This window comes from Hippocampus bargibanti, linkage group LG18 (genome assembly GCF_051943395.1).
Source record: "Hippocampus bargibanti isolate YZ-2025 linkage group LG18, ASM5194339v1, whole genome shotgun sequence".
Lineage (NCBI taxonomy): Eukaryota > Metazoa > Chordata > Actinopteri > Syngnathiformes > Syngnathidae > Hippocampus > Hippocampus bargibanti.
In genome coordinates this window covers 1,780,433-1,794,402 of record NC_142751.1, presented here as the reverse complement: position 1 = coordinate 1,794,402, position 13,970 = coordinate 1,780,433, and the positions used below count along the sequence as shown (strand labels likewise).

Genomic DNA, 13,970 nt, shown 5'->3' with positions numbered 1-13,970 from the left:
AATCGAAGATTGTTTACGTTGTGTTTCTGAAGGTTAACCGGTTCCTGGTGACGTATTCAACTTTGGCTAAAGATATCCCTCCCGAAAGACTGTCCGCGCTTCAGGATCAGTACGAAAACCTGACGTCGGAGTATCTGATGTTCATCCGAAATGGCGGGCCACCCCCCCGCCACCTGTCGGCGGCGCTGCAGGCCTACCTCACCTCAGTCCAAGACATCTGCCGAGCCACCTGGGCGCGTTTCAACCCGCTTAAAATGGCTGTGGGTCTAATCATCCTAGCGCTGGCCTGCCTGACGTCTTTCGCCTTGTCTGAAACGCAGCTGGCGCAGGTCGGGGGGAATAATTTCCGCCCGAGGGCGGCCGTTGTCGCCGCGCCGCTGGTCGGCGTTAGCGCGGCTGCCGTTCAGCTGCTCTCGCGGGGTGACGTCCAGTTAGCGTGGTGCGCGGCGGCCACCGCCCTAACGTCCGAGCTCCTCTTCCTGCTTCAAGCTCTCGGGTCCATTAAGAAGGAAGCCAAATCCCCTAAAAACGGCAACGGGAGATCGCCGCGTCAGCTGGTCTCTCCACCGGCATTGGTGATGTTCCTTCGCTTTGCCTCGGCGCTCTCCAACAGCTACGTGATCACCGAAGGTCAAGTGGTGATGTTCTTGTTGCGCTCACTGGCTCTCTACGTTCCTCTCCGGCTCAACTGGGATGGTCTCCTTGCACCCTCCCAGCCAGACCCTCCCAAGGCCACCTCGCCGCGAAAAGACTGGACTCTGGCGTTCTTCTTCGCCCTTCTGGCAGGAAGTCTCTACCTCTCTGTTTTCTTCCACGGTTGTCGAGAGGATCAGGGTGGCTGTCAGCCATCGCCCTTCCTTTCGTCGCTCGCACGGGTGAAGGACAATCAACTGAAAAACCTTTTCTACCTTTTGTCGGTTTTCTCGCTGGCCGTGTGGACGTTCCTGTTGAGAAAATGCCTGCGACATTACGGCAACCTTAACTCGTCAGGCGGAACGGTTTTCACTGCCCGTTGGGTCCTACCCCTGCTATCCGTGTGCCTGGCCCTGCACTGGGCCGTTTGCGCCTCGCCAGAGAGCAGCTTCAAGAATTTATCCCAGCTCATCAAACCGGCCCGGTTTTTCATCCCCAGAGTTTCCTTTTCTCTATTGTTTCTGGGTCTGACCCTGACCTGGCTGGACCCACTCACCGTCTTTGTGAAGATGAAGAACTTCCCCGCGCATGCGCCGTGCTACCGAGCTAGCACCGGGATCAGCCCGCAGGCCGAGCTCCACCACCTGATCCCGCAAATCTACCAGCGCATGCGGCGCTCGCTGGAGGACGGCGAAACAGACCAGCGAGCCGCCGTGGAGGCCTACGGTCTGGGAACCGTCTACTCCGCCCCCTTGCTTCTGCTCTGCGGGCTTCTGGGATTGGGTCTCCTGCACCTGCACCCGGAAGGGATGTCTTTGTCTTTCCTCCTGCTTTTTTTGGAAATGGCGGCTCTGCTCCACATTCACGTCTCGTCCGCAACGCTTCGCGGTGAGTTGAGAATGTCCTCACGTCCGCAACGCTTCGCGGTGAGTTGAGAATGTCCTCATTATCTTTTTAGATCATCTCACTGTCACCATTTTTTTTTCTTAGGTGGCTTCATGGTGCCGTGGACTCCTGTGGTGCTTTGGTCGCTAGCAGCCACTCAGTTCTTCCACGCAACAGGTCACCTGCCCACCTTCTCCTCCATCCAGTGGGAAGCGGCTTTTGTGGGATTCCCCGATGGCCACACGGGCACCTTATTGCCGGCCTCCTTGGTTACACTCAACACTTTTGCTTCCCAAATCCTGTTTGCAGGTACACCCAAGCGCTTTTGATTTTGCTGCCCCTCTGGTGCCATATCACACAGTCGATTGCTGTGCGAGAGTGAGATGCTGGCTGGCCAAAATTGTCCAACGCGTTTCCGGCCTGCTAGCACGTTGCGGTGCCAGGCGTAGATTTAAAATTTTAAATAATAGAGTCTGGAGGTCATGGATGTAAATACGGTGGTCGTAAGTCGAGTCGGTCCTAAGTCTGATGTTACCTCTACGGCCGGGGAGAGGGCCACCGATAGAACACCGGCGACCCAGACCCACGCCCGCCCGCCCACCGTGGCGTCCGAATCAGGTCGTTTTCCAGTCATTTAGCACCGAGTCTCTATTCAACATTTTTAATGGATTTTGACTCACGACCATTTTGACTTACGACTGTTTGGTCGGAACGGAACCCTGTCATAAGTTGGATGTTACCTGTATAAGGTGCACCAGACTATAAGACGCACCTTCAATGAATGAAAAAAAGACAAATATAATACATAAATCTATAAAAGTTTTTCAAATATAAGGCACACCACATCATAAATAATAAATAACCCCCCCCACACCCCCATACATTAAACAGCGTAATTTCAGTCATCTCTTAAAATTACTTTCTAAGGTGGAATTTTTTCTCGATTTTACCATAATTTTCCATTTTTGGCATCATGATTAGAAAAGGAAAATTTGGAGTGTGTTTTTTTTTGCTTTTTATATTTAAAGTCTTAACAAAAACAAAATTTCAGAATAAATTGAAGGGCAAAATATTCCATGAAAACATCTAAGGAACATAAAAGTTTGAAAGTAGGAAGATTGGTAATCTCACAACAAATTGATGAACAACCAGTCTTCAAATATGAATCAAAAATAATGACTGTTATTATGGTTTACATGGGACAATTTGAAATGTTGGTTTGATTTGCTTGCACAGGCCGAATAAAATGATGTGGTGGGCCAGATTTGGCCCCCGGGCCTTGACTTGGACACCTGATGGGTGCATAACGTAACTCCAGCCTCGACTGTCGCGCCTTATAATGTGGTGTGCCTTATACAGGTAACATCCGACTTACTACCGAGTTCCGTTCTGACCAAACGGTCGTAAGTCGAAATGTTCGTAAGTTGAAATCCATTCAAAATGTTGAATAGAGACTCGGAAGCTAAATGACACGCAAACTCCCCCCTCTGGTGCCATCACATGGTCAATTTGCTGTGTGAGAGTGAGATGCTAGCTAGCTGGCCAAAATTGTCCTACGCGTTGCCAGCCTGCTAGCGCATTGTGGTGCCAGGCGTAGAATTAAAAATTTAAAAATGGGGTCTGGAGGTTGTGGTCGTAAGTATGGGTGGTTGTAAGTCGAACTGGTCGTAAGTCGAATGTTACCTGTAGATGTAAGACTTTTTGGAAACATGTCAATCAATGAAGGTTCGCCTTATACACCGGAAAATACGGTCATTTACATCACAATAATGCAGGTGTTATGTTATGGTCAATCCAGACGTTTGGCATTGTAACGTAGCCTTGTTGTTTCCTAGTGGCATGTCCCTTGCTGCTGTTTTGGCCCCTAGTCCGCGAGGTGCACAGAAGCGGACCAGGGGCGGGCAAAGCCGGCGGCGACGCAGGAGAAGATGGCGTGATGGAAATGAGACTGAGGGAGAAGCCTCAACTCTTTAGCTCGGCTCTCCTGCAACTCTCAGCACGCTACCTCTGCATTCTCGGATTGCAGGTAGCGCGAAGAAAGAATATTCGCATACAATATCCGCATATTCTTCTCGCCAAATGATCTATTTTGTCACAAATTAGGATTAGTGATTAGGGTCAAAACAATTAACAGTGATACCTTGTCTTACGAATTTAAATAAGTAAATAGGTAAATGGATTAATAAATAAACAAATGAATAAGTGAATAACTAAATAAATAGATAAAAACAGTAAATAAATAAAGTAATAAATATGCAAGCAAATACATAAATAAAATATATAAATAATAAATAAATAGATAAATAAAAAATGAATAAATGAGCAAGCAACTAAATAAATAATACACAGATAAATAAATAATAAATACATTGATAAAAGAATACGTCTGTGTAAGCTCTCAGGAGTGGTCCATCGATGAGAAGGTTTCTTCAGCCGTCATCTGTACAATTTTGAAGGTACGAAGCCTCTTGGATAGGAGGCGAAACGTCTGAAAACTTCAAAATTGTACAGATGACGGCTGAAGAAACCTTCTCATCGATTGATAAAAGAAATAACAAAATAAATAAATACAGTGATACCTTGGCTTACGAACTTAATTGGTTCCCAGACTCCCAAAGTGTGTATCCCAAACAAAAAAATCCCATAAGAAACCATTAAAATGACAATAATCCGTTCCCAGGTCACCATAAAATATAATTTTCTACTTTCTAATTTTCTAAGACATAGAACTACACAAAACATACCTTATTGTATGTATAATAAATGTGCTATGGTATTATAATTAAAGAAATACACTGTACAGTATAATAAAGTCATTTTATTTGCCTTTGTGATGGTCGTTGATGGCTTGATGGAATGGAGTCATCAGCATTAAACACTTGATGAGGAACGTAACCTTTTTCTTTCACCATCTTGAGCAATGATTCCTTGTAAGCTTTGGCAGCTTTATCGTCAGAACTGGCGGCCTCACCATGATGAATGACACAATGAATCCCTGTACGATGCTTAAAGTTCTCGAACCACCCGTAGCCAGCCTTGAAATCATCAATGGATGACGAACTTCCAGGTTCCCTCTTGACGATATCCGAGTGAAATTGCCGTGCTTTCTCTGCAATAATTTTACCTAGTTCCTCATCAATTGTGTTCTGTTTAGCTGGGTTGATAGCTTTGTGCATCAAGTGTACAGATGGCTTGTGTGGGTTATTTGTGCAGCCTGATTGATAGGATATTTTAATCTTGCAGTCTACACTCTGCCTTTGAACTATCAAAGTTGAAACAAGTCCAAATTTCACTCTTTTCTATCAATTTTCTCTCTCTCTCTCTCTCTGTCATCTGCCTACCTATTTAATGTTAGCAGCACTGTGTTTCTGTAAATTCCCCACCGCCTTGCTGCTGCATTCTTGATCAATCACGTGCGGCTCCCATTTCCTTGTTAGGCTCGTTCACAAATGACACATCACTCATTGTTGCGCTCCGTGTGTATCCTGAAAAATAGTTCGGATGCCAAGATGAAATTCTCGTGAATTTAACGTTCATAATCCGAAAACTTCGTTAGCCAACGCGTTCGTAAGCTGAGGTATCACTGTATTTCACAAATCAGAGTTGCTTGACATTTGCAAGATGGCCGCACTGTGTTTGTTACAATGCTAGCATGTTTCCGTTTGCTTGCTTCCCAGCTCTTGGCTTCCATGTGTGCAGCTGTAATCCTCAGGAGACACCTAATGGTGTGGTGTGTTTTCGCACCCAAGTGAGTGCCCCCACTTTAATTTCCCGCTCACACGGCTTTTCGAAATATGGAAAGTCTTGGCACTTATACGACTTTCCACCATGCACACATTAGAGCACGCCTGCTCAACTCGCAGTAATGGAACGCCGTAATAGCTACCGTTGGGTAGTTACACATATCAGAAATGAGAAAACTAAGTGCCCCCCCCCCCCCCCCCCCCTTCATTCCCCCTCGGAGCCCCCGGTGGCATTCATATTGTTGTTCACTTTTCAGGTTTATGTTTGAGGCTTCGGGTTTCCTGGTGAGCTGCGCGTCTTTGCTGTTCGGCGTGGCGTTCGTGCTGAGAGTGGACGTGGCAGTGCACCGTTGGTTCCAGAGACTCGTCCCTGATGTCACCAGGTAGCGGAAGCCGTGGCGTTGCTTTAAATCGGAGCTTGTCGGAGGAACGGACGAGGGGGACGACGTTCCGATGATGATTTGGATCCGGTGTGAAGGCTGACCCGAACATTTTTGTATCCGCAACGCCCCCACTTTATCATGGCAATAAACAATGCAATAAAAACGCAATTTGCATTCCTCAAAAATAAGAACAACAAAAAATGTTGAACCCTCTGTTATCCTCAGTTATTTTTAACTTTTTTTTCTTTGGGGTCCATGGCCCGTCACACAGCGCCAGTTTTGTCTTCAAGTGCAAAAATCTTCATGTGGCGTATGCATCCATTGGGTCTGGCGGCGCCTGCATCTTGAAGGCAGAAAAACACGTTTTGGAGTCATCATCGTCTCGTGCTGAGTGTGGTCAGAATAAAAAGCACACACAGATTGGCGTCTTTGCTTCTAAAAAAAAACGAACATGTATATAAAGGCGTTTTTAGTCTGAAAAAAACATCATGTCTTTAAAGGGGTTTTTAGTCCAAAAAAGACAACCATTCAAATTAAGGCGTTTTTAGCAACAAAAAAACGACGAAATGTATAATAAGGCGTTTTAGCCCCCCCCCCCCCCAAAAAAAAAAATCAACCATGTATAGTAAGGCGTTTTTAGTCCGAAAAGGATGACCATTTATAGTAAGGCCTTTTTAGCGCAAAAAAAATCGACCATGGCGATCAAGGCGTTTTTAGGCTTGAAAAAAACCACCATGTATAGTGAAGCGTTTTTAGTCCGAAAAAGACGACCATTTATATTAAGACGTTTTTAGTCTGAAAAAGACAAACATTTTTAGTAGGGCGTTGGCGTTTTTAGTCCGAAAAAGACGACCATATATAGTAATGCCTTTTTAGCACAAAAAAATCAACCATATGTTTCAAGGCATTTTTAGTCCGAAAAAAATATCGTAAGGCGTTGGCGTCTTTAGTCCGAAAAAGACGACCATTTATAGTAAGGCGTTTTTGTCACGAGCGAGTTGACAGCTGGGCGGGGCCTCCGCTCCCGACGTCCGCCAGCTGCTGTCAATTCCCTCATCACTGACTTTTGGACATTTAAACCAGATACTACACCTTGCGCCTCGCCTGTGCCTTGAACTGCTATTCGGTATGCGAGTTGCTTCGCCGGAGGTATTTATTAGCCACAATCACGTCTGTTTGTACGCCCTGTATCGTATGCTGTTTTGCACCCTCGTGTGCCTTTTTATTTTTCTGCTAGCTAGTGAGGTTGGGCGGATTGCCCCCGCTCACCCACTATCTTTGTTGTTTTGTCACTTTTTGTTCAACAAGTTTTTTCCGGGTTCGCGTTGTCTCGGACCTGCGCTTTTTGTTAATAAATCATCTGCCAGCACCAACGCCTCTGTCACCTGCCTCGCGATCCTCCAATTACTAATGTTCCAACTGGTCAGCTGCCACTGTCACCGGCGGAGCGTGACAGTTTTTAGTCTGAAAAAAAAACAAGGCGTATAAATTACAAGGCGTTATTAGTCCGAAAATAACGATCATGTATAGTCAGGCGTTTTTAGCCGAAAAAAAACGACCATGCATAGTTAGCCGTTTTTAGCCTGAAAAAAAAGCATGTATATTAAGGCATTTACAGCGCAAAAAAAACACCCTGTATAGGAAGGCGTTTTTAGTCTGAAAAAAAATGACCATGTATAATAAGGAATTTTCAACTAAAAAAAAACCCACCATGTATCGTAAGCCATTTTTAGATGAAAAAAATAACCGCCGGCTGCTTAGCGATGTGATGATAGCGTTCATGATAAACACAAATTGTCTCAAATACCAGTGCTCTGCATCCACATTTGGCACCACACACAAGATCGGGGATGGAGTTTGTACACCACCTGGTTTATTTGGAGGATAACCTTTAAATCAAACGCAGCTGTTCCTTCCGCTTCGGATGGAACACTGTTCTGCTTGGCGTCTTCCACCCTCCCAAGGAGTCCACTTCATTCCAGATACCTCCTCCATTACGGATAAGATGCAACAAAAACACCAATTCATTCCTCGCGTATTACATTTTGTATACATGATCTCATGCGGTTTCCTTACGTGTACCGTTGGATGAAATAAAACCGAATGAAAAGCATCCCTCGTCCTTTCCGTTCAAAGATGGCTGAATGGGATTTTGCTGCTCAAAAAGCAAACCAAAACAAAGTAGTGCCTTGGAACTATGCGGCACACGAACAGGTGTACCTGTGACTTTTTTGTCCTCCATCTTTTCATATTCTCATCACGTTCATCCTTACTGAAGCATTTGACCCCCGTTGAGTAACCATTCAGTTCATTTCAACGGTGTACAACTATCTTCTGACTCACATCATGCAGTAGAGAACATTGGATTGGATTTGCCTTTATTAGTCTTGGCGCAGTGGAGAAATTTACATTTCATAGCAGCCAAGTTATGAAAGTAGAAAAACAAAATACATGAGCTGCTGTAAAGGCAGCCACTTTCAAGCTAAATGTTGAAAGCAAACACGCAGCTGTAGCATCCATTGACGAACAGATTGTCACACATAAATCCGCTTCAATTCCAAGCCGCGACAGTTCAACATACGCATTGGCACTCTGCGCTGACGCTGCTTCTTATCGCGGGCTCCTCAAGCGTTGCATTCATCCAGCTGCAAACTGTCCAACATCACCAACCTTTCCGCTGAACAAAGCGGCACTGTAAAGATGCTGCCCATTACAGGCGCAAAAAAGCACAATGGCCCCAGAGCTGCCCAGTGATGACAGTCGAATGGCACCGACATTCCTCCCATTCAAAAACAGTACTCATACCCACACAAATTCTTCCGTAAGCACATCTGCACCTCCTTCGCCACTCAGCTGTCAATCATATGCTGTCGGAGATGCTCCAGATGTCATCTGTGCACTCGCAATTGTTGGAAGGATGAACATTTAGCAAACCATTATTTCATAAAGAAACAAGGGTTTGAGAAAATAAAAATATGCTTTTTTTACATTTATTTTCATTTATTTTTATTTAATTTATCAGAAAAAAAATCTGAGAACCTTTATTTGTCCCACAATGGGGAAATTTGCAAATGTATGTATATATATTATATATATATTTGTTTATTTATAATATTTGTGTTTATTTATTTAATTTAAATATGTGCGTATTTATTTTTTTGTTTATTTGTTTGGTTATCTTTATCTATTTATTTATATTTTTATTTGTTAATCTGGCTGTCTGTTGTTTGTTTGTTTATTTATTATGTGTGTGTGTGTGTGTTTATTTATTATGTGTTTATTTGTTTAGTTATGTTAGTTAGGTATTCATTCATTTGTTTCTTTATCCATTTGTTTCTTTATTCATTTGTGTATTTATGAATTTATTTTGTTATTTATTTATATGTGTGTGTTTATTTGCTTATTTACTATGTGTCTAATGGTTTAGATAGTTATGTATTCATTCATTTGTTACTTTATTCATTTGTGTATTTATGTATGTATTTATTTAGTTATTTATTTATGTGTGTGTTTATTTATTTGCTTATTTATTGTATGTATTTTATTTATTTGTTTAGTTAGTTATGTGTTTCTTTGTTCATTTGTGTATTTATTCATTTGTGTACTTATGTAGTTCTCTCTCATCTCATTTTCCGTACCGCTTATTCCTTATTAGGGTCGCGGGGGTTGCTGGAGCCTATCTCAGCTGTCTTCGGGCACGAGGCGGGGGACACCCCGAATTGGTTGCCAGCCAATCGCAGGGCACACAAAGACATACAACAGTCACACTCACACCTAGGGACAATTTGGTGTGGTCAACCTGCCTGCCATGCATGTTTTTGGAGTGTGGGAGGAAACCGGAGGACACGGAGAAAACCCACGCGGGTCTGGGGAGAACATGCAAACTCCACACAGGAAGGCCGGATGGGATGCGAACCGGCGACCTCTGCACTGTGAAGCCGGTGTGCTAACCACTCGACTACCGGGCCGCCTACTTATGTAGTTAATTTAGTTATTTCTATGTGTGTGTGTTTATTTATTTATTTGCTTATTTATTATATGTCTATTTGTTTAGTTAGTTATGTATTTATTTATTTGTTTCTTCATTTATTTCTTTATTCATTTGTGTATTTATTCAATTGTGTATTTTTGTATTTATTTGTGTATTTATGCATTTATTTGTGTATTTATGTATTGATTATTTTGGTGTATTCCTTTATTTCCAATTCCTTTATTTCTATATTTGTGTGTTTGTTTGTTTGTTTATTTATGTATTTATCTGTGTATTTGTTTGTTTATTTATTTGTTGCCACCCAATCATCCGAGATGATTGGGCACTTTGTGATTTTTTTTTAATTTTTTATTTTAATCCAAAAAATCTTACTTGGACTTTGATATCTTGCTCCTTTCGGGATGTACAGTTGACCACCACTGGTGTTTATCTTTCTCGCACTCGACAGAGAGACACGTAAACATCCATGCAGGGGAGAGGAGACGAGATGGCCAAAAGCACTCCATCACCTTTTATGTTGTTGTTGTTGTTGCTGCTTATGATGATGATGCTGGAAACCTTTGCTGCCATCAGACAACACAGAAAGATGAGAGTGCAAAAAGGGAGTTGGGGCGGGTTCTCTCACCTCAGCTACTCACTTGCAGATGGGATGGCGATCGATACAGTTAGTGTGCTTTAAAAGAGTCAAGAGAGGTTGGTGACGAAACGCAGCGTTTCAATTGCACTTCCTACGAAACAAATAGGACTGCCGCTGCAATTTTAATTCAAAAGCACTTCCAGCAAAAAGTAATTCAATTGCACTTCAAATACAAAATTGAATTCAATTACAAAATTGAATTCAATTGCCAAATTTAATTTCAATTGCAAAATTTAATTCGATTGCACTTCCTGCAAAACTGCCGCTGCAATTTTAATTCAAAAGCACTTCCAGCAAAAAGTAATTCAATTGCACTTCAATTACAAAATTGAATTCAATTACAAAATGAATTCAATTGCCAAATTTAATTTCAATTGCAAAATTTAATTCAATTGTACTTCCTGCAAAACTGCCGCTGCAATTTTAATTCAAAAGCACTTCTGCAAAAATTAATTCAATTGCACTTCAATTGCAAAATGTAATTCAGTTGCAAGTTGTAATTTCAATTGCAAAATTTAATTCAATTGCACTTCCTGAAAAACAAATAGGACTGCCGCTGCAGTTTTAATTCAAAAGCATATTTTAGTTTTAAAAATATAAAAATATATATATTCGAAGGGCTTTTTAGTGAAAACACATAAAAGCCCTCTGAATATTTTATGTATTTATTTATTTATGTTTATTTATTCATGCATTTATTTATCTGTTTATTTTTCTGTTTTTTATCTCTTTATGTATTTACATACTTATGTATCTACAGTAAAGTCTCGTTATATCGATATCGGATATATCGATAGTCCCGGTTATATCGATACTATTTCTATGCACGCACGGAGAAAATTACATGCAAACAGGGTCGGATATATCGATAGTCCCGGTTATATCGATATTTTTTCGGACTCCCTTGAATATCGATATAACGAGACTTTACTGTATTTAGTTATTTGTGTATTTGTATATGTATTTATTATTCTATTTTCTTATTTATTTATTAATGTATTTATCTATTTTGTCATTTGTTTGTTTATTTGTCTATTTATTTTTCAATTTTTTTTATATTTATTTATCAATGTAACTATTTAGTTATTTGTTTATTTGTTTGTTTGGTTTTACGGAAAGTGACTGCTGCATTTTCATGTGTCTTTGAATTACAGTAAATAACTACTCTGGAATTCCGATATGGGGGTGGCGGAATTGAGCACAACAGTCCAAAAAATGTACATCGGCACCAAAATTGATGTCGACTTCTCAGCATGGATGCATATTTTATTTTGAAAGTGGTTCCTTCTTTTTCAAGACGAAATCTGAATGGGATTTGCTTTGTTTGTTTACCTACGAATGACCAGATTGGAACTTTCCCGATTGCTTTGCTTCTTCCGACAAATCTGCCGAGTGATTGAATGAAGGCTGAATGATAGAAAACAGATTTTTGTCTCTCCGTATTGCATCCAAGCGATGCGGGTAAGTCAAACCCAATGACATCAAAGCTTCATCTTGTAAACGTGCTGTCCGTATTTATAAACGGAAGCCTTTTGACGCCTGATCACACGTCAGAGTGTCTTGGCCAAAACTAAACGAGACATCCATAAGGGTGCATTTGCAATAAGTGGCGGCGAAAGGGATCGCTTTCCACAACTGAAGACTGAATTCATCTTTGGTTTACCGGTGACTTAATCAATTATGTATGTGTGACGGGTGTCACAACAGTGACTGTCTTCATCTCCACGATGCTGCCGTATTAATGAAGACGAGACGCGTGGATGTGTCTTTTTATTTCTTTTATTTCTGCAACACAGTATGGCAGAAGGGATGGGTGAAGTCGCATGGGTTTCGTCTTGTGATTAACCTGAATCTCCTCGAGATTGTTCTGGAAACTATGGGCGGGACATAGTGCCACACTGTGCGCCGTTGCGTCACTTCCTTCATAATTTAATAATCTAAGTGCACAACTCCGTTACATACACCCCCCTTAAATTATGCAGAAGTGAGGCAACATACACACGGAAGACAACAGAAAGACCAACAGGCAAAATAGACAAGGTTATCGGGCAAGGATGTACAAGGAAGCTGTCTAATTATGTCACTCATCTGACCAACTACGTCAGGTGACTGGAGTGAGGGATCTGTCGCCGGTGTGTCAGGGTCTGTGTGCTCGTCGGAGATGCACTGTACTGGGTCTGGGAAGGAACTCTGTCCCCACTAACATAAGTGGCCTCAGCTCGCACCTGCCCATTCCCCTCTGTACAAACTACATCACCCTGCATAGCACTACATAACTGTGACAGACTGGAGAAAGGGATCTGTTGCTGGTGTATCAGTTGTCTGTGCGCTCGTCGTAGATGCACTGCACTGGGTCTGGGAAGGAACTCTGTCCCCACTAACATAAGTGGCCTCAGCTTGAACCTGCCCATTCCCCTCTGTACAACCTACACCACTCTGGATTGCACTATACAACTGTTACACAGTTGGGAAGCCTCTACCTCTAGCAACACACTCATTCAAAGGTGTGCTACTGGTTAAATGTAAGGAGCTCATTCTTAGACTTAACACACGAAAACACGTACATGAAAAAAAAACACACTAATTGCAAAACAGCAGGTCAGACAATTAACACACTACATGTATTTCCAAAACGGGGGTCGACACACCGTCCACCGAGTGATGGGACTGCACAGCGTCTTCATTGTGCAGCATCGCGGTCCCGGTCCGAAGTGGAGAGTCACTTGTGATCCGGGTCACGGCACCAATGTGACGGGTGTCACAACAGTGACTATCTTCATCTCCACGATGCTGCCGTATTAATGAAGACGAGACGCGTGGATGTGTCTTTTTATTTCTTTTATTTCTGCAACACAGTATGGCAGAAGGGATGGGTGAAGTCGCATGGGTTTCGTCTTGTGATTAACCTGAATCTCCTCGAGATTGTTCTGGAAACTATGGGCGGGACATAGTGCCACACTGTGCGCCGTTGCGTCACTTCCTTCATAATTTAATAATCTAAGTGCACAACTCCGTTACATATGCAAGCCAAGTATGTGTTTGTTGCTCAAACAGCATCCCTCGTTTCGATATGGGGAGGCCCCTTTCCCGGTTGATTAAAAATGAAACTGTCAGCTTATTTTCACCAGTGACGACTCTGACATTTCAAAGAGTTTAAAGTTTCTTTGCTTTTCCCCTCGTCACTATATCAGGCTTTTTTTTTTTTTCAATTACAAAATGGCCTCCTCTTGTTTGTCGGGCCCTCATTATATTAAAGCCATTTTATATTGAGCATCATCAAAAAGATAAAACAAGAACTAGAACAATAATAATCTATGTCAATTGGACAAAAAAAAAACATTCAGATGAGGACATCCTTGTCCTCTTCTTTTCCTTTCGGCTTTTCCCTTCAAGGGGTCTCTACAGCAAATCAGTATCCTCCATCTTTAGAGGTTTGATCCGCATGTTTGTTTTGGCCAAGCTTTTACGTCGGATGCAACTTCCTGACACAACCCTCTGTATTTATCCGGGCTTGGGACCGGCACAATAGGACATATGTCCTTTTGTGGCTACAGAACAAGCAACTCGCTCCGTAAAAGGCTTCCAAACACAAAATGGTAATCGGCACAGCAACATTCAAAAAAGCAAAAACTATACTCACGATTCATCTGTGTAAGCTCTCAGTCGTACATGGACGTCAAATGAAACTAACAGTTATA

General features: G+C 42.3%; 1 protein-coding gene across 7 annotated transcripts in view; it reads left to right on the top strand.

Moving 5' to 3' along the window:
• The window catches only part of pigo (phosphatidylinositol glycan anchor biosynthesis, class O), a 29,228-nt gene extending 18,273 nt beyond the window's left edge, over positions 1 to 10,955 (top strand). For 2 of the 7 annotated variants that reach the window (XM_089020976.1, XM_089020975.1), the window contains 6 exons: positions 33 to 1,521; positions 1,624 to 1,827; positions 3,354 to 3,544; positions 5,196 to 5,266; positions 5,519 to 5,644; positions 9,300 to 10,026. In XM_089020976.1, the coding sequence (XP_088877102.1) occupies positions 33 to 1,521; positions 1,624 to 1,827; positions 3,354 to 3,544; positions 5,196 to 5,266; positions 5,519 to 5,644; positions 9,300 to 9,594 (2,376 nt within the window). In that variant the 3' untranslated portion in view covers positions 9,595 to 10,026. Of the gene's footprint in view, positions 1 to 32; positions 1,560 to 1,623; positions 1,828 to 3,353; positions 3,545 to 5,195; positions 5,267 to 5,518; positions 7,014 to 9,299; positions 10,027 to 10,083 lie in introns of those variants that run through there. The other 5 variants (XM_089020978.1, XM_089020977.1, XM_089020979.1 and 2 more) reach the window with 5 other exon arrangements.
• Positions 10,956 to 13,970: the final 3,015 nt, after the last annotated feature.